This window comes from Oryza glaberrima, chromosome 2 (genome assembly GCF_000147395.1).
Source record: "Oryza glaberrima chromosome 2, OglaRS2, whole genome shotgun sequence".
Taxonomy (NCBI): domain Eukaryota; kingdom Viridiplantae; phylum Streptophyta; class Magnoliopsida; order Poales; family Poaceae; genus Oryza; species Oryza glaberrima.
The window spans coordinates 14879208-14899380 of record NC_068327.1 but is presented as its reverse complement, the minus strand read 5'-3'; the positions used below and the strand labels follow the sequence as shown (position 1 = coordinate 14899380).

Below are 20173 nucleotides of genomic sequence, written 5' to 3'. Positions count from 1 at the left end.
AACTTAACGCCGTGGTGGCGGACACAACGGGAACTCACCCACTTGGCACAATACCGTTGTATTGGACAGACTTAGTCATCTAAACTACCACATCGTGGTAAATAGGAAGTTCCTCTGAGTTATCTGAACTCATACACACCGGCCTAACAGAATGTAAGGCTAAACCATAAATAATTTACTAAGCTTGGGCTATCCCATACTAGCACATGTGGTTGTACTGTATACGAAATGAACTGACATTAAGTGAAGTCCGTACGTCGGTTTGGGCGCACTCTCCCCCTATCGGTACACAACTAATCACCATATGTGCACCACTTGAGGCCCAAACCTAAAATCCATGTTTTCCACCATTTTATTTATCAAAAACACAAGTATTAAAGTTCTGTCCAGATTATTTCAAAATCAATTTTCATATTGTAATGAGCCCATAATGACAAGGAAGTCCATTCTAAGCATGGCTAAGCATTATAGTAACCTAGTGACTCCAAAATTCATATATAAAGTGGTATAGTCATATTGTTCCTAAGGTTAGGAATGATGGATATGGATATATGTGGGGTTAAGGTGATAATGCAAATAATAGGAGTTTGTCTAACAAGTTTAACACAATTTTAATTTGTTAGTGTACAATCGACATGCAAGATTTGGAAACATTTTCAATAACCTCCAAAACATAGGTTCAAAGTGATCAAAGAGAGGAAGGTGGAACTTGCCTTGAATCAGGAAAATGTCAGCACCTAAATCACTTATTCACTGTTTAAGCAATCATCTATACAAAGTACACGTTATGCAATTAAACACTGAAATATGCGAAAAATCCAAAACGCTCTAAAATGCATGATTTGTGCACAGTGGATAAGTGCTGGTCTAAAATGAATTTAGGTGAAAGAATTTATATTTTATCTTATTTCATTTGAGAGTTATGAATTTTAGAAGTTTCGTCGGTATAGTGTAGGATTTACTTAGGTACTATTGCGAAATGCTTGTGAAATGCTGTTGTAAGATGATTCTTATTAAGTTTATGTTTGCTGAGGTGAAGATATATGTTTTCTAAGACTAACACATTTGGTTACATAATTTTTAGAGTTAATATGAATTCTTTATGTATTTTACAAGTTATAACGTGTTATTGGTGTATAGTGTTCTATAGGTTCATGGCTTTAGAGGTTTAGGTCCAGAACTTGCCTCATCTAGCTAGTTATGTATAAAATAAGTCTTTTATTTAACTAATCTAATCTTAGTTTATAAATTTTAGAGTTCAAATTACTTTACTTCACATTTTATAAGCTAGGGGATGTTCTATGCTAGAAACTTAATATATCAATCTAGAGATTATTATATGAGTAAAGGGTACTAAGTTTTGGAGGAAGGGGATGGATCTTATGCCTTCACTGGTTCAACAAGTTTTAGTTGGGTTTCAATATAGTTAGAGTGTATTCCTATATACATTTATATATACGTATTGCTTAATCCTTACTATGTGATTAGCACCTATCCTATAGATTTAAAGTTTAGAGCTATAACCTATACAGAATGTGCCATATTTTATTTTACTATGTTGAAGCTCACCATTTTCTGGTTCTATAAAAACTTGGTTCACTCCATTTGGACTAAAGATGAATTTTCTACAAATTTTACAAATTAAAGGCTGCTCTATGTTGGTTATTACTTACATAAATATTTAGAGGCTTTTATTGTACAGTAAGCATATATTTTTATTTTATAACTTGGAAGTATATGTTTTGGTGATTCTACAAAACTTGGGTATACTTAAAAGGATCTAAGATGAATTTTATATAAACTTCTAAAGTTCAGCTTATGTAAAACTAGTTATTTTAAAGATAATAGTTTTAGAGGCATTATATTTGATGTAAAGTGTGTATATGTTCTATTTTACTTTGTTTTTAAAGAACATGTTGGTGGATCTGTAGAAACTAAGTTTGCTCTAAAATGAGTTGTTTTCAATTTGTTATAGATTTTACAAGTTTACATGTTTTTCTGTTGAAAATATAAAGCTTTAGGCATTTCATTTAGATTTTTCCAGAATTTAAATAGATTGGGTCCACAGGTCAGTCTCAGGCTAATATGCAGAAAGGCCCCTAGGGTTTCAGGAAATCAACCCGCAGTCCTGTGACTGTTCTGTGTGTGAGGTAGGTTTTACAAACTAGTACCTAGAGTTTTGATTCTTCTCAACAGAGGTCCTTGGTTTGAGCAGACACAGAGCTAGCCATGGCCGAGCTCGTTCTCAAGCTCGCCGGTGGCAAACGGCGGCAGATCTCGGTATGCAACATAAGGAGAAAATGTAAAGGGGTTCAAGGCGAGGCTATAGGTGGTATTCTTGCAAGCATTGGTCATCGGAATTAATGGCGACGGCGGCGCGAGCGGCGGTGGTTCTCGGGTGATGGCGCATGTGGAGCTAGAGCATTGATCCAGATGTTTAGCTACATGCATGTGCCTCTATGGGATCCTAGGATGCTTACCGAGCGTCCAATGAAACTTGGCGAGGTCCAGATAGCGATGACCACGAGCAGAACGACTCAGCGACGGCGGGGAGCCTCGGGCAATGACGACGCCGGCTTGATATGGCTGATGATCTTCCATGCATGCATACACACGGTGTTGAATAGGTCTCAGGAAAGCTTCATGCCCGAGGAATTGAACTGTGACTCACCGGAGAGGGAGAAATCGAAGGTGGAGCTTGACGGCCGGAATTGGGGAAGACGATGCCGATCTCCAAGCTCGCTGCACCACTGGCAGGGGTTCATGAGGGATTTAAGAGAGGACACTGAGGAGATGTTGATGGTGCGGTGGCTCGGCTCGGCTTCCTCCGGTTCGACGGCAACGAAGATGATGTCCCGATGGCGGTGCCCAGTGCGCGCTCCAGAGCATCGTCGGCGAGGCTTGCGTTCCCACCAAACCACTGCATGAAATGGGATGAAACTTAGAGGGATGGAATCGGCGTGGAGAGGCGATAATGGAACGCAAGAGAAGAGGAAACGACCGCTGCACAATGGCGATGGCGACGGCCGTCGTCTTCACGGCCGGCGGCAAGGTCGAGATGGAAAAGAAAAGCCGGAGCTCTCCCCCTCGGTTTGCTCGGCTCAGGAGTGGTAATGGGGAGGAGGCGATGCAGCTGGGTGGAGGTGAAGCCTCGGTTCGGCGCTGCCCCGTCGAGGCCACGCATCGACGCCGTCCAGTACAGGTCGGCGCCCTTAGTCTCTCTCTCTCGGCTGTCACTGTGTTGGATGGAGGAGATGCACAGGGTGTGGTTCAAGCCAAAGAGGCTGCCATGTGGGCCTAGGTCTATGTAAGCTAGGTGGGAGTCCGAGGGATGGGTAAGAAACTGGGTATGGATTGATTTTTGGACGATTTTCATATTAATTCTCTCCCTCCAACTTTACATCTCAATATTTTAATGTGTGAAGCATATAAATTAGTGTGGGTTTTTCTGAAGGTAGATGAATGTAGCTAGTTTCCATTTTCTTTGGTTGCACTTAAAAATTTAGATTGCTCATAGAAAATTGGGGAAGATGGGCTCAATAGAACTTTGTTTGAATTTTTAGAAGACCTAAACTAAGAGGATAAATTCTAGAAAAATTATATTTATTCATGATAATTGACCTAGTATTTTAATAAATTATTTCCCCTATACACTTCCATGCAGTTAAATGCACATTTTAGTTATGTATGGTTTTAGCTGATTAAGAACTATATTTAGTCTATTATTTGACAAGTTTGACTTGTTTATTTAAGGTATCAAATTTAGTTATTAAATTGTACTATAGTGAGTTGTATATGTTATGTAGAGCCTACATAAATTTTCCCATGATTTTATCTTGCACGAATTATTTTAGATAATTAGCAAGACTTATCTCTTATATGTGTTTCCCTTTTCCTAAATGTATGTAAATGCTTATAAAAGTTTTATTTGGACTCTTTTTAACCTGAGGTGATGTTGATATGTTAGAATTACAGTTTACCTTACACAGGTCATAAGCTCTTTACCTATTTATGCATAAGTTTACTTTAATATTAAATTAAGAGGATGCTTATAGAGATGATTAAGATAGAATATACCCTATATGAGTTAATTTATTTGTTCACTTTCATGTTCATGACATGTCTTCACATGGATGACCAAATTAGTTTTGTGAGGCTTGACATTAGCCATGTTGATATATTTTAAGGTGTATGGTTCCTATTTTAACTTCGTCTAGCTAGCACTAGGCCCTAATGGTTTAGTTGTTTATCGTTAATATTCATATTCATGAGACCTATTATGAAATGCAAATAAAAAATCCAAATGCATATGAAGGACTCAAGTCAAACATGGCTATGAGAATATGCATATGAGAGTATGCATGCTTACACAGACGTTTACATTTTGTCCTAGGTTATAAATGAAAAGGTTTTAATTTGTTCTCAAATTTTATTCATGCAAGAGTTAGATCAACTTCACCTAGGTTTAAAATGGAAATTTTTGGCTCTCAAAAATGTAAAGGTTAGCTTCCAACTATTTTGACATGAAATTTTTAAGGTCTAGAATTTTGGGTATGTTACAATTGTTTTACTGGCATCACGGAAGTTCCAATACCGATTGGTATTTGTTACGATTATAGATAAATCCTAAAGTGGATGGATACCCCTGTAGCATTCAACCCATGAGTATTCAAGAGTATTGTTATTTGTTTTTTATAGGGAAAGCGGCGGTGTAAAAAAATGGACCGTTATAATCGTAATCCTATGATTAATATACCATAGTCTAACAGAGATAAATGATAATATGGAGGTAGTGTGACACACAAAAGAATCATTTCTATAAAGATAAATTAGATTAAGATAAGCTAGATTAAGGAGGACAGAAGAGAGCCATGGTTTCTTATGTACTTCTATACTTACGATGGTTAGTCTACACATACATTCATATACATATAGAAGCTTAGGACTTGGTACTATGCACCTAGGCACTACCGAGACCGCTCCCTACTGGTCTACAGCATGGTTACGGCATTTCACAAACTCTTACGTCATACCAAACGTGAAGGATTACAAATGATGAATAGGGCTGTCACCCACCTGCTGCCTACCTCTACAACCCATGGGACACCCCACATCCTGATGAGGACATAACTAGCTCGGATATAACCATGACTACCTTATGTATTTATCAAATAAAGGTGCATATGTTCTACATTAGGTTTACTTGTTATATATTTGAACAAACGTTGCTACACAATGAGTTTTGTGTGTTTTCGTTTGCAGAGGTACTTGCTTGGGCGAAGGAAAAGAGACCGAGCGTAACTAATGCATGGATGATTAAAGAAGTTGATTGGGGACTAAACCAAGACCTTCTTCAAGTCTACTTCTACCTCACCACGTCACTTTTGGTCCATAGAAGACAAGAGATCAAGTTGTACACGTTTTGGATTCGGATTCGGGCCTCCTGACAGCATCAACTTCAAACGGACCTAGCCGCTCATCTAGAAGGAATTTCGAGGCCCATGAGTACTTGTTGGAAAGCTTATGGAGTCTACTTTCAAATGGTTTTGGTCCCATGTCAAAATTCCTACCGAGCTGCTGGGAATCTGCAAAATAAGCCACGTATCTCATCCAGTCCGAATCTGATTTTGAGTTTTGAGCCTTGTAATTCTGTCATGGGCTTAGCTTAAGGGGGTGTGCGCCCTAGGGCAACCCTAGGACGTCCCTAAGCACATTTATTCAGTAGCCGTTATCGTTTAGAGTCGGGCTTTGCTTAGATTATTCTGTCAAGAACAGTTTCGCCGCTAGATCGGTTTGTAGAACCCCAAATTCGAGTGCTTAATCATTTATATGCAATTTGGTTGCAATCTATCTTGTTCTTACTTGTGTTCTTCGATTCGCATCTAGGGATTAGCCTTCTCGGCGAGGTCAACCGGGTTTCGGCACGGTTGATAACCAGAGGAGACGTGGTGCTGCGATTGCCGGGCTCAATAGCATGTTCGTTCAGAAGCCGGATCGAGTTGTGTCACGACTCCGCCGAAATCGTTGTTTATCAATACCTATCGGAAGATCGGGACCTAACCCCCCATCACATCCAACGGCATTTAATCAACCCAAATACTATGCCTACTGTTGACGGTCGTTATCGATCAGTTTCGACCGTCAATATCACTAACAGGAGAGAACTAGTGATGCTTGCAACGCATAAATATGTTAGAATAATAATATTCTACTAGTATTAGGTTTACTAACCTTTTGCAAAGAATGATCATAAAGTAGAGGAGAATCGACATCAGCACCAACGATAAATCAATTGGACGATGTCGAGAATCAGACTTATGCATGAATGGGCCAAGAACTCAGAATTGACACGATAAACTGGGCCAAAATTCACAAGTCTGCGGAGAAGAGAAGTCTAGTAGCCCACCAGCCAAATTGTGGGCTGGTTGGGCCAGCCCTAGGTTCGGCCGAACCCATTTCTCCATTGTTGGATGTGGGGTTTCGCAGGGACTGTGGAGATTATGGATACCCCATACCTACATGATATGTATATCCGACTGGGTATGGGGTGCCATGTATAGGTAGAATATCTTTAAAAGGACTCTGGTTAAATTCTAAACTTGAATGTCAAGGAAATACCCGCGATCCTAATCGGTAACGATTGTATTTTATCTATAACTACCTATTCCGTTAGGGATATGGACTATATTTTGTAATACGGACCCCTTCCCCTATATAAGGAGTGGTCCGGGTGCCTCTTGGGGCACGTTTTTCACCCAGATCATATGATCAATAATACACTCGGCGGATCTATCCCCGGACAGGAGTAGGGTATTAATTCTTGATTAAGAAGGCCTGAACCTGTATAAAATTCCTTGTCTCTAAACCCATCCACTTTTCCAGCTTGATAGCCACCCCCTTTTAGTATTGCCGAAATCTTATTTCGACAGTTGGCGTGCCAGGTAGGGGTAGCATCAAGTTCTTCGCCGACTAGTGCGATGGGTTTTGTTTCCGGCATCGACGACTTCGTCTTCCCTCCCGGGCAGGCGTTCCGGTTCGGCAGCCTCGACTTCATCACCAATGACCTCGGCAAGATTTCTCTCATCGACTCGGATTCGAACCAGTCGGGAAGAGGCTAGATCTCCGCCCCGTTCGGTATCCCGGACTCGGCCGAGATCTACCCCAAGATCATCTCCACCGAGTCGGCTTCAAATCACTTGGACGAGATCCAATCTACTCCAACACAGCCCGATCAAGACGATGGGGCCTATCTGCCAATCCTGATGAAGCTCCCCGATGATTTGGCTGCTGTCTTCACCACAAGGGCGCCTTCTCCCTGTAGATCTAGGCGGGATCCGGCCTCTACCCCGATCCAGCCTAGCTCCAGGGAAGTCGGCGTCATATTCTAGCCTCTCGGCACGGTTTCGACGGAACAACTGGATGGCTACCTCAGCTCCCCCGGCGTCGACTCACGGCCAACGGAGATCATTGAGTACGACGACTTCGGCTACCGCTACGACTACCGCAACCTCGACGACTTCGACGAAGACTTTGAAGATAACTACACGCCTCTCTACTTCGGCATCTTCATGGCTGAAAACGAGACGGAAGAACAGCGTAAAGCCCGAGAAGCAGAAGAACAACGCGTGCAACAGGAAGCCGAACGACGCTGACTGGAAGAGGAGCGCCAAGCACAAGAGCAAGAACGGCTGCAGCGTGAGCAACAGGAGCGTGAACGGGCTGCAAAAGAGGCTGAGGACCGGCGACAGCACGCATTGGATGTCGGGCGACGAGCACGAGAACTTATCGGGCAGCAAGACGTTGTGGGAACGGCGGTTTTTCGCACCCCTCAACAGAACACGGTTGCAGCGATCACCCTCCTCGACACCCTCCTCAAGGAAGACGCACTCAATCAAGCCAATCACGTCGTCAACATCTTGAACCAGACCAAGACCATGATCTCCGCCTTGGTCCCGGTTAACTCTGCAAGCATCCGCACGCTGACTGGCAGCCGAGTTCCCCCTCTTCGATCTCAAGACTATCACCAACCAAGCCTCAGCGTCGTCGGCGCGGGATCCAGTCGCAGGAGCAAGGCAAGGGTCACGACGAGCGATCTGTCCACTCGCCTCTTGAACGACACAGGGAGCGTCGAGTTGAACGACCTCGCTCCTCATATCGCAGGCGCCCCGTCGATCTTCGCGATACTATCAACCAGCGCCACGCGGCAAGAGGATACGCTCCCCACCATTCACTAGATCGCTACGACGATGACGTGGATGAAGTTGCTGCCTTCACAAGCAAACTGCGTCGAGTGGATTGGCCAGCCGGCTTCAAGCCGACTGGAATCAAGAAGTATGACGGCACCACTAACCCGGAGTCTTGGCTCACCATCTACGGTCTCGCTATTCGCGCAGTAGGAGGAGACAGCAAAGTCATGGCAAACTATTTGCCTGTGGCCCTAGCGGACTCTGCCCGGTCCTGGCTTCACGGCTTACCCCGTGGCACAATCGGATCTTGGGCAGAACTTCACGACCACTTCATCGCCAACTTCTAGGGTACCTTTGAACGCCCTGGTACACAGTTTGATCTCTATAACGTTGTTCAGAAGTCTGGAGAATCCCTTCGAGATTACATCCGACGTTTTTCCGAGCAACGCAACAAGATCTCCGACATCACCGACGACGTCATCATCGCCGCCTTCACCAAGGGCATTCGCCATGATGACCTAGTCGGCAAGTTCGGGCGCAAGCCTCCTAGGACGGTCAAGCAGAAGATGTCATTACCGCGTCCAAGCAGTCGGGCACCACTTGGAAGCCGAAGAAAGATACGCCAACTACAGGGGGGAGTGGAAGTACCTATCACAAGGATCGCAAGCGTAAACCCGAGGAACTTGTGGCAACTACTACACCATCCTCCCGACAACGTTCACGGGTCAACACTTCTGACAAGATCATGAACTCCCAATGTCCGCATCATCCAAACTCCAATCGCGCGGCCAAAGATTGCTTCGTCTATAAACAGTTCGTAGAACAATACGCCAAGAATGCACACAAGGCCTCTGACGGAGATCAAAGCACGTTAAAGAAGGATGATGAAGATGACGCCCCGACTGGTTTTCAAGACCATCGCAAGGAACTCAACCACATCTTTGGCGGACCCCTGGCCTATGAATCCAAGAGAAAGCAAAAGCTAACCGAACGGGAGATCAACGCTATTCAGCCCGACACGCCCCAATATCTTCGGTGGTCAGAGACAACAATTATGTTTGACCGCTTGGATCATCCTTACCGTGTAGTCCACCCAGGGCGGTACCCCCGGTACTAGACCCAGTGGTTCACAACGTTAAGCTTCGCAGATCCCTCATCGATGGTGGCAGTGCACTCAACATCCTTTTCGTCAAGACTCTGGACGACATGCAGATCCCTCGCATGGAATTAAAGCCAAGTAATGCGCCCTTTCACGGAGTAATCCCAGGGCTATCTGCTACACCACTCGGCCATATCACTCTTCCCATTACTTTCGGCACTTGGGAGAACTTCCACATAGAGAACATTTGTTTCGAGGTCGCTGATTTCGAGACAGCGTATCACGCCATACTCGGACGCCCGACGTTAGCCAAGTTCATGGCTGTCCCGCACTATACCTATATGATGATGAAGATGCCTGGTCCTCGAGGAGTCATATCCCTGCGGAGTGACATCAAGCAAGCCGTCACGTGTGACAAGGAAAGCTGCGAGATGGCCCAGACCCGCGAGATCACGCTAGCTCGGGAAGAAATCCGACTGGCTGCGTCCACATCAAGCGAAGGAGAAGTGCCTGCAACCAAGATGCCAAAGAGCGGGGCAAGCGACGCCAAGACCAAGAAGATTCCTCTAGATCCTTCTGATCCTACTAAGACTGCTGTAATAGGCTCTGAGTTAGATTGTAAATAGGAAAGCGCGCTCATCACCTTTCTTCAAAATAATAAAGATATCTTTGCATGGAAACCATCTGATATGCCTGGTATTCCTAGAGAGGTGATTGAGCACTCTTTACATGTCAATGAAGACGCTAAACCAATCAAGCAACGACTCTGCCGTTTCGCATAGGATAGGAAGGATGCGATCAAGGTAGAATTGACCAAGCTGTTAGCAGCGGGCTTCATCAAGGAAGTCCTTCATCCCAACTGGCTGGCCAACCCAGTCCTGGTTCAGAAGAAGACGGGGCAATGGCGCATGTGTGTTGATTATACCGACCTCAACAAGTCTTGTCCCAAAGATCCCTTTGGGTTACCTCGCATTGACCAGGTAGTTGACTCAACGGCCGGCTGCGAGCTACTCAGTTTTTTGGATTGCTACTCGGGATATCATCAGATCCGACTAAAGGAATCCGACTGCTTAAAGACTTCATTCATCACGCCCTTCGGGGCCTACTGCTACATCACCATGCCTTTTGGATTAAAGAACGCAGGAGCAACTTATCAACGCATGATCCAGAGATGTTTTTCAACTCAGATCGGCCGCAACGTTGAAGCTTATGTGGATGACATAGTCATCAAGACAAAGCAGAAGGATGATTTGATTGTGGATCTAGAAGAGACCTTTGAGAGCATCCGCGCTTTGGGGATGAAATTAAACCCTGAAAAGTGCATCTTCGGAGTACCGTCAGGGAAGCTGCTTGGATTTATGGTGTCCCATAGAGGCATACAAGCCAACCCGGAGAAAATCAATGCCATCCTCAAAATGAAACCGCCGAGCTCCCAGAAAGACGTCTAAAAGTTAACTGGCTACATGGCGGCGCTCAGCCGGTTCGTCTCACGACTCGGGGAGCGGGGGATGCCTTTTTTCAAGCTGCTAAAGAAAACCGACAATTTCCAGTGGGGACCCGAAGCACGAAAAGCCTTTGAAGAATTCAAAAAACTTCTCACTACTCCACCAGTCTTAGCTTCACCACATCTGCAAGAGCCACTGTTGTTATACGTGTCGGCAACTTCCCAGGTTGTAAGCACAGTCCTGGTTGTTGAACGTGAAGAAGAAGGCCATGTTCAAAAAGTCCAATGACCAATCTACTTCGTTAGCGAGGTTTTGGCTGACTCCAAGACAAGATACCCTCAGGTTCAAAAGCTATTATATGGTGTTTTAGTTACCGTAAGGAAATTAGCTCACTACTTCCAAGGTCACTCGGTTACGGTGGTTACGTCGTTTCCACTCAGGGACATACTTCACAATCGCGAAGCAAACGGGCGGATCGCAAAATGGGTCTTAGAATTGATGTCTTTGGATATATCTTTCAAGCCGCAAACTTCGATCAAGTCTCAAGCTTTAGCCGACTTCGTCGCCGAGTAGACTGAGTGCCAAGAAGACATGCCCACGGAGAAGATGGAGTATTGGACTAAGCATTTTGACGGGTCGAAGAGGCTTTCAGCCACTGGAGTGGGAGTAGTTCTAATTTCCCCGACTGGAGAGAGGCTGAGCTACGTATTGTGGATACATTTTTCTACGTCTCACAACGTGGCGGAATATGAGGCGCTTCTTCACGGACTAAGGATTGCAATCTCCTTGGGGATTCGGCGTCTGGTAGTTCGTGGAGATTCTTAGTTAGTTGTTAATTAAGTCATGAAAGAGTGGTCCTGCCTTGATGATAACATAACCGCTTACCGGCAGGAGGTACGCAAGTTGGAAGACAAATTCGATGGACTTGAGCTCACCCATGTTCTTCGACACAATAATGAGGCAGCCGATAGACTGGCTAATTTTGGTTCAAAACGAGAAGCAGCTCCTTCCGACGTGTTTTGTGAACATCTCTACGAGCCAACCGTACCAAGGAAAGAAACAATCGAGGCCATGGAAACTCAAGACATAAGCATGATTGAAGCCGACTGGAGAGAGTCCCTCATAAGATTTTTGACAAAACAAGAACTCCCTCAAGATAAAGATGAAGCCGAGCGGATCTCCAGGCGCAGCAGACTTTATGTCATACATGAGACCGAGCTGTACAAAAAAAGTCCATCAGGAATCCTGCAACACTGTGTGTCTTTGGAAGAGGGAAGACAATTGCTAAAGGATATACACTCAGGCATCTGCGACAATCACGCTGCCACACGAACCATCGTTGGCAAGGCTTACCGGCAAGGTTTTTTCTGGCCCACAGCCGTGTCTGACGCTGACAAAATTGTGCGAACATGTGAGGGTTGTCAATTTTTCGCCCGACAAACTTATCTACCGGCTCAGGAGTTGCAAACCATCCCGTTGTCTTGGCCGTTCACGGTTTGGGGGCTCGACATGGTCGGCCCGTTTAAAAAGGCAGTAGGTGGTTATACTCATCTCTTTGTAGCTGTTGACAAGTTTTCCAAGTGGATTGAAGCCAAACAAGTTATAACAATCACGGCAGACAAGGCTAGAGATTTCTTCATCAACATTGTGCACCGGTTTGGGGTACCCAATCGGATCATCACTGATAACGGCACTCAATTCACAGGCGGAGTATTTAAAGATTTATGTGAGGACTTTGGCATCAAAATTTGTTATGCCTCCGTAGCACATCCCATGAGTAATGGACAAGTTGAACGCGCCAATGGTATGGTACTTGAAGGAATAACAGCACGAGTTTTTCATCGACTGCATCCCTATGCTGGCAAATGGGTAGAACAGCTGCCATCTGTACTTTGGTCCCTGCGCACCACTCCGAGTCGGGCTACGGGCCAGTCGCCGTTTTTCCTAGTCTATGGAGCGGAAGCGATGTTGCCAAGTGAGGTGGAATTTGAATCGCTACGGAGAAGACCGAGTAGATGATCTCAACCGACTGGAAGAAGCCCGTGAAGCAGCCTTAATTTAGTCAGCTCGGTACTTACAAGGGTTATGCCGTTATCACAACTGCAATGTTCGATCTCGAGCTTTTTTAGTCGGCGACCTGGTTCTGAGAAAAATTCAAACTACACGGGATCGGCACAAGTTATCTCCCTTGTGGTAAGGACCATTCATAATTTCTGAAGTCACTCGGCCAGGTTCTTACCGACTCAAGCGTGAAGATGGTACTCATATCGACAACTCTTGGAATATTGAACATCTTCGTCATTTTTATGCTTAGGCATTACTTTTGTATCTTCCTCTTTGACTGTTAACATCAAGTTGTCCCTTGAGTTATCAGTCGGGGGCTACTATAATAATAATGGAGTGTGATTTTTATCAATTCAATTTGCTTACTTGATTTATCATTGCCTTGTTTGATTTTTTGGCTTAGCGAATGAGGACTGAGAGTTTTTTAAAAACTTTTGCGGGTTCTAGGATCAATAAGGTTTGACAAAAACTTTTAAGAAATCTGGAGCTATGTTCAAACCATCAAGCACAGCATAAATTTATCAGTATTGTACAAATTGTGCCTCCATCATCATCATCATTATCATCAAAATACAACATCAATCAGTTTCAGTTTTTTCATCATCAGAATTGTCAGACCTAGTTGGCCTTAGGTCGTTTTCCTGGAACCTCTCAACTACATCAGTGGCTATCTTGTCAGCAGCTTTTTGCGCATCATTGATGAGGTCAAGGGCGGCTTCTTCGCTTGTCCCATCTGGAAAGCCATCAACAGCATCGATGTCAATCTTCGGGTACAAGGACTTGGTCATTGCCAACGCCAGGCTCGCTCCCATGCATCCAGCTTCTTTGATATTCTTAAAATAGGTGTCCGGAGCAGTTCTCAGTTTGTCGAAGATTTCGACAACATCAATTGAACTCGGACCGTTGTTATTGAAACACTCGAACCTGGACGAGTGGCGTAGCGGCATTGGTGACTTTATCTCTGGCTCCTTCAAGCTTCTTGATTTTGTTAACTAAGAAGTCGAATTGAGCCTGGGATTTGATTTTGCGATCCGTACAAATAGGTTTACATCAACAACTAGGCATGAAGATGAGAGTGGTTTTTGAAGTGTCAGCTACCAGTACCTTCGACATCTTTCAGAGCCGAGTCCCTCTGTTTTGCCAATTCGGCCTTGTCTTTCTCCAGAGCTTGGATTCGCTTCTTCAGCTCGGATATCTTAGAAGCTTGCACTGTATTGCTTTTCATTGGTCAGATGCACATGGATAGCAACACGAAACAAGTCAGACAAAGATGATATTTACCTTTTGATGAACCGCTCAGCTCAAAGTTGGAGTCTTGGAGCTTGGCGATCCGGTCTCTCAGATCATGCTCAGTCTTCTTAGCAAGCTCTTTAGCTTCGTGCAGCTGGTTTCTGGTGGCTTCAAGGGTTCCAAGGTGGGGAACTAACTTTTCAAGGGTTACAGTCTTCGCCTCATTCCTAAGATGGATTCTCTGCACCGCAAATTTATCTTTGTTCAAGTAAGGTGATCGACAGGATGGTTGAGGCTATATATATGGAGACTTACATTTACAAGACGAGTGGCTTGGCCGAGTGTCTTTTTCAGCAGGCATACTTCCTCATCTTCCTTTTGCTTATTTATTACAATTCCCTGTGATTGCATGTCGTCATCCCACCACTTGACTAAAATGGGTGGGCGAGAATCTTCAGCCGATTGTATCCGGAGAACCTCTTCTTCATCACCGATCATCAGACCTTAGATAGTCATGAATAATAAGTGAAGTAATTGAAGAAAGTTTGTTGGATCAAAGCAGGTTCGGAGGATGTGTTTACCTGTGATAATTTCCGGTCGAGGACGAGCAGGTCCTTGCACCCTAACAGGAGAACTTGTTCTAGGGCTAGCACCAGTGTCTGTCTTGGGAGGGTTGTTAGCTTGAGCTTCTATTTCTGGGATATCTTTATTTGGTTCTATACCCGACTGGTTTCCAGTCGGGGGCTCCTGATCAGCACTGACTTCAGTCTCGGCCGACTGGTTTCCAGTCGGGGGCTCGTTGCTGGTATCTACATTGTCGGTTGCCGGTTGATTATTACCCAGGCGGTCTTCGGCAGTCGGTCCAGTTTCTGCTGAAGGACCGGCCTCCGTGTCAGTTGACGTGGGGTCTTTTCCAGAGCGATCTATGTCAGATGGTTTTCTACATATTTGAGACATGCTATTAGCTTTGCTTCAATAGTGAGTGACTAGCGAAACAGAAGAAATTGCTAGATGATACATACCTGGATGACTTCCTTATTTTTGGCATGGGACGACTGGGCGTTTTCTTCTTCGGATTGGTTTGCTTTGACTGTTTTCCAGTCACCCTTTTGTTACCCGTCTTTTCCGCATCATCACCTTCATCGTCACTTGAAATCAATTTCCTCTTCCGAGAGTCAGATTGATTAGTCAACTTCGAAGTGTTAGGTTGATTAGCAGGCTTGATTTTTGGCCCTCCACTGGCCTGGCTTGTCTTCCAACGGGGTGAATGGCGTTGAGCAATTGGAGGGTCAGATTTCATCAAACCGAATTCCTGTGCATGATACTCCGAGTTTGCAGTTGACCTTACAGAAGATAAAAGTATGCTTTGAGAAAAGCTGAGTTGTATAAGACATACCGGTGGAGGAGGGTTGAAGGCGTTGTATGGCACTACTGGCAGCAAGTGCGAATAACTGACCACGATAGCATTCGAGAAGATTTTGTACATTCTCTCCTTCATGACTTTAAACTCAAGAGAATCTGGATCTTCACGGGTGGGGTCATGCTTGCCGTCAAATTCAAAGGCTGTGCGGGATCTCTCTTTAATTGGCCCTAGTCGGCTTTTTATAAAATGTCGGGTGATCTGTTCTCCTTGCAGACCTTGCTCTTTGAGCCTCAGCATGCGATCCATCAGTGCAAGTGCTTGGGCTGCCTCATCCCCCATGGGAAGCGAATTCCGGGTATCTTGATATACCGAAGGCAGACAAGAGTACCCAGAAAGCGCTGGCTCGGGGTTTTGTACATAGAACCAATTTGCATGCCAACATTTATTCGAGGTCTTGAATGGCATGGAGAAGTATTTTTGGCTCAAGGTCCCCCTCAGTTGAAAATCGGCTCCCCCAACAACACATGGTTTGCTCTTGTTTGGCTGGGGCTTGAGAAAGAAGATGCGGCGGAATAGAGCGAAATGCGGCCTAATCCCCAGAAAAGCTTCGCAAGCGTGGATGAAGTTGGCAATCTGGACTATGGAATTGGGGTTTAGGTGATGCAGGCTAATACCATAGAAATCCAGAATTCCTTGGAAGAAGTTTGAGGTTGGAAGAGAAAACCCGCCGTACAAGAAATAGGAGAATACAACCACCTCGTGTGTGTCGAGGGTTGGAAACATTTCGCCGTATGCTGGACGCCACCCGATGATCTCCTTGGCCGGAAGAACACCGTGCGCCACCATCTCCTTTAGGTTTTCCTCCGTTACGTCGGAGGGCGTCCACTGACTCTCAAAGCTCTCTCTCTTCCGCCATGGATGCGAATTGGATGATGTGATTTGGTTCGAAATATGGCTGGGAATGGATGGGAGATTGATGCGGTGGTTGTGTGGGAGATTTTCGTGGAGCCTTGAAGGCTGGATTGGACCGAATCTGTGAACCCTAGCTCCGACGGTGTGGTTTTGCACTGTAGCAAAGAATGGGGAAAGTGGCAAGAGTTTCAGCGGGGAAGACGAACTGATGCTTAGCTTTTAGTTTTATTAGGGTATCGGGAGTACTAATGGGCCTGGGCCTAAAACAGTACTTCAGCCCAATTTTTCTATCGGCGTGGTTTAGTTGTGATCCTTAGGGACTTAGGCATTTTGCTTCGACAACATTTGCTCACAACAGTTTAACCCAATGCTGTTAAAATCCTTTTTGACGTAGTTAGATAATTCCTGGGAATTACTACGATGCAAATAAAAAGGTGCTCGACGGAAAAGTGTTATACTAATTTTGTAAGTCTTTTTAGGCTGCAAAGGCTGTCTGGGTTTTATTGAGATGACTGGTTTTTGTACAGTCATTCTCTCGGCATGATTATATGCTTATTTTGATATAGTGTGAGTTATAGCTTAGGCGATTTAGACTCACCTATTGTCATGATTTATATCACATTTGATGGATCTTTTTTGTGAAGTTTTTACTCGGATTCTTATCATATGTGTTGATTTATGGACCTTTAGAGTGTTTTTCACTCGGGACTCTTTATATATCCTTTTTTGGTGTCTCAAAGCTAAAGCAGTCGGCTGGAAGTTTTATTAAACATAGCATATGCTTAGCTGTGTGATACCATGGATGATATGGTTGTAAAACCACTCGGTTGGATTTTTGCACCTTGACTATATGTTTAGTTTTTAACTAATCACATAGTCGGGGGCTACACCTAATTAGGTGCATCTAGTTGATGCACCCAATTTTTCTATTTTCAGCCCTTCACAGTCTTTGATTTTGATACTCGGGAGACCAAGGCAGAAGAAGTTGGAGTACTCGGATTATCGTTTGGGATTACGAGAGAAGACTATCTTTGTCGACTGTAAAGGTCTCAGGGGCTACCTTGCAGATTATGGATACCCCATACCTACATGGTATGTATATCCGACTAGGTATGGGGTGCCATGTATAGATAGAATATCTTTAAAAGGACTCGGGTTAAATTCTAAACTTGAATGTCAAGGAAATACCCGGGATCCTAATCGGTTACGATTGTATTTTATCTATAACTACCTATTCCGTTAGGGATATGGATTGTATTTTGTAATACGGACCCCTTTCCCTATATAAGGAGGGGTCCGGGTGCCTCTTGGGGCATGTTTTTCACCCAGATCATATGATCAATAATACACTCGGCGGATCAATCCCCGGACAGGAGTAGGGTATTATTTCTTGATTAAGAAGGCCTAAACCTGTATAAAATTCCTTGTCTCTAAACCCATCCACTTTTCCAGCTTGATAGCCACCCCCTTTTAGTATTGCCGAAATCTTGTTTCGACAGGGACGCTCCAAATCTTCTCCTAATGGTGGTTGAGGGGTACTTCGGACAATTCCCCTTCCACAACCGTCATAACCACCTCTATATAAGGAGCTCACTCTCTTCACTTCAACACACACCTCAAGCAAGAGCTCTCTCATTCCTCTCAAGTTTAGTTTAGTAGTATCTAGCTGGTGGAATAGAATTAGAATAGGAATCAGGAGTCCGGAAGTCTTCGGAAGAGTTCGGGTATGGCTCTAATAGCTTTCCTTTCCTCTTTTGTAAGCTTTATACTTTTATTAGAATACTCTTCTATATACATTTCTGGTATTGAAATACTTTCCAAGTATATGAGTACCAACTTTACATTATAATCTTGTTATACTGAGTATACGGCTGGCTTATCTGGGAGATGCTTTGATGCGGGTATAGTGTTTGCTTATGCAATTACTCTATGTCATGACGATGATAGTAGAGTAGTATCTGGTAGTTTAGACATGGTGTCTAGATTACGGGATATCATTATTTGGGGTTATATATTGTGGATGAGAGGTGGGCCGCTGATGGTGACAGCTTAGTACGGGTATTCCTCCGCGCCTATATATAATCCTAAGTTAATTTCCTGGGGAGGGTATTCCTCCGTATTTAGCCCCAGTTGGATGGTCATGACGGGCTGTCATAAGGAACTTGGCAGTCAGGGTGGCTTCTCGAACTACCAGGAGGGCATCGAATAGAGGGTATTAGCTAGTATATCAGTTAACTAGAATGTATGTATACTATGTATTTAGAAGTATAGGAATAGATTTACTTTCTCTTTTCTTTCCACCTAGCTTAGATTATTTATTATAAGGATGAGTAGGTAATGCTTGTGTGTCACTCTACCCTTGGATTATCATAACCCCTGCTTAGAATATGATTATCATAAGTAATATATAAATTATTAGTTGAGTTCTCTCTACAAGATCTTCCCACGGGATAAAATAAATACGATACCCTTGGATTACTCTCGGGTGAAATGCTACAATGGTATATCCGTGCGCTTGTGGATGAACTCTATAACCATAATATACCAGAAGTATTTCTGCGCCATTGCTGGGAATTATATTTCTAGTAATGTCGTTAAGAAATACCAACACCTACGTCGCTAAATAATACAACTAGTTCTCCAGGACTCCCATCCTTCGAATGGACAAGTTAGAACTAGTGCAACCTATTAATTAAAATCGATGGACCGATACCATCGCATAGATCGATTAGCCTAAACATGTATAACATATGAAAGATGTATAAACTACTCAAAGAACATATTATTGACAAAGCAATATATGAATCATGAACACTGATAGCTAAAGAAGTTAATTTCACTACTAAGCTCAAAGTCTTACAAAGAGGGAAAAGTAATAAAGACATACACAAATCTCCAAGAAGATTAGGAAAACGAAGAACAACTCTTAGCCTAAACTCCACTAATCTAGAGAGTGGTACAAATGAGAAATAAACAGATTGATTCTTGAGAATGTGTTGATTGTGAGAGCTTCTCCTCCTTTTATAGCTCCCAATGATGGTTGAGTATGGTGGTTAACACACATAACCGCTATAAGGAACCAATGGGGAGATGCCTTGTGGGAGGTGGGGGATGAGAGCGACCGAGCCTGGTTCAGCTGAACCAGAGCCATCGCCTCTCTCCACCGACCATCTCCCAAAGGCTGACATGTGGGCCCCTAGGACGGTGCATGGTGGATTGACCACAAATATGTCAGTTTGCCTGGGGTGTGTTTCTTTGCATGCCGACTCATTTTCTCCTTCATTTTGTAGCAAATCAATGCATCCATAGTATTTTAAGGACAAGTGAAACTACATGATTTGAAACTAATATGCGTGTAAGAAATGTCACTTCTCTTTATTTACTGAGATAATTGACAATCAAAATCAGTACATAACGACCATCAACAATACCCTGACTAGAAGTTTCGGTAACCTGCTCAGGTTGCTTTAAAGTGTCAAGTAGAAGTTCTGGTCACGCTGACCGAAAGTTTTCATATGCCTAGAACATATATACCTCGATGTTGAATTGTTACCCCTCCCCTCCCCCAAACCTTCCTCCTCCCGATCTCCGCAAGAACCTCAGATATCATAAACATTCCTTCAGATATGGTACATTACCATGCTTTTAGTCATTATCTTCTAGTAATATACATATTTTATTAGCAGTTAGTGTATCGCACAAGTATGTTCTTGACAATCCTTTATGTGTTATTTTCCTCAAAATATAGGGTAGACACTCCTCATTTGTTTTTTTTAAAGAACTATATATCTCTTAAGTCATTCAAATACTTTAATGCATATGATGAGGACATCCCAGCTGTGCACGCTAGCTCAAGTCCCAAAAATATAAATCA

At 43.9% G+C, this 20173-nt stretch overlaps 1 protein-coding gene and 1 pseudogene across 1 annotated transcript; both read right to left on the bottom strand.

The window, feature by feature from the left end:
• Positions 1 to 737: 737 nt before the first annotated feature.
• Positions 738 to 2926, bottom strand: LOC127762023 (uncharacterized; annotated as a pseudogene).
• A 10446-nt stretch (positions 2927 to 13372) lies between these two features.
• LOC127762529 (uncharacterized) lies at positions 13373 to 15726 on the bottom strand. Its single transcript, XM_052287037.1, has 7 exons — positions 15047 to 15726; positions 14838 to 14964; positions 14606 to 14750; positions 14388 to 14527; positions 14076 to 14265; positions 13899 to 14003; positions 13373 to 13755 (listed from the first exon to the last, which is right to left on the bottom strand). The coding sequence occupies exons 1-7, from the start codon at positions 15724 to 15726 to the stop codon at positions 13373 to 13375; spliced, it is 1770 nt and encodes a 589-aa protein (XP_052142997.1).
• Between the last annotated feature and the right edge of the window lie 4447 nt (positions 15727 to 20173).

Excerpts from the sequence above, each read along its gene's own strand:
- LOC127762529 (XM_052287037.1), bottom strand. The coding sequence starts at position 15,726 with ATGGGGGATGAGGCAGCCCAAGCACTTGCACTGATGGATCGCATGCTG. Across the intron at positions 14,004-14,075 it reads GCTGAGCGGTTCATCAAAAG|TGCAAGCTTCTAAGATATCC; the intron begins GTAAATATCATC and ends AAAGCAATACAG. Across the intron at positions 13,756-13,898 it reads GGCTCTGAAAGATGTCGAAG|AGATAAAGTCACCAATGCCG; the intron begins GTACTGGTAGCT and ends TGAAGGAGCCAG.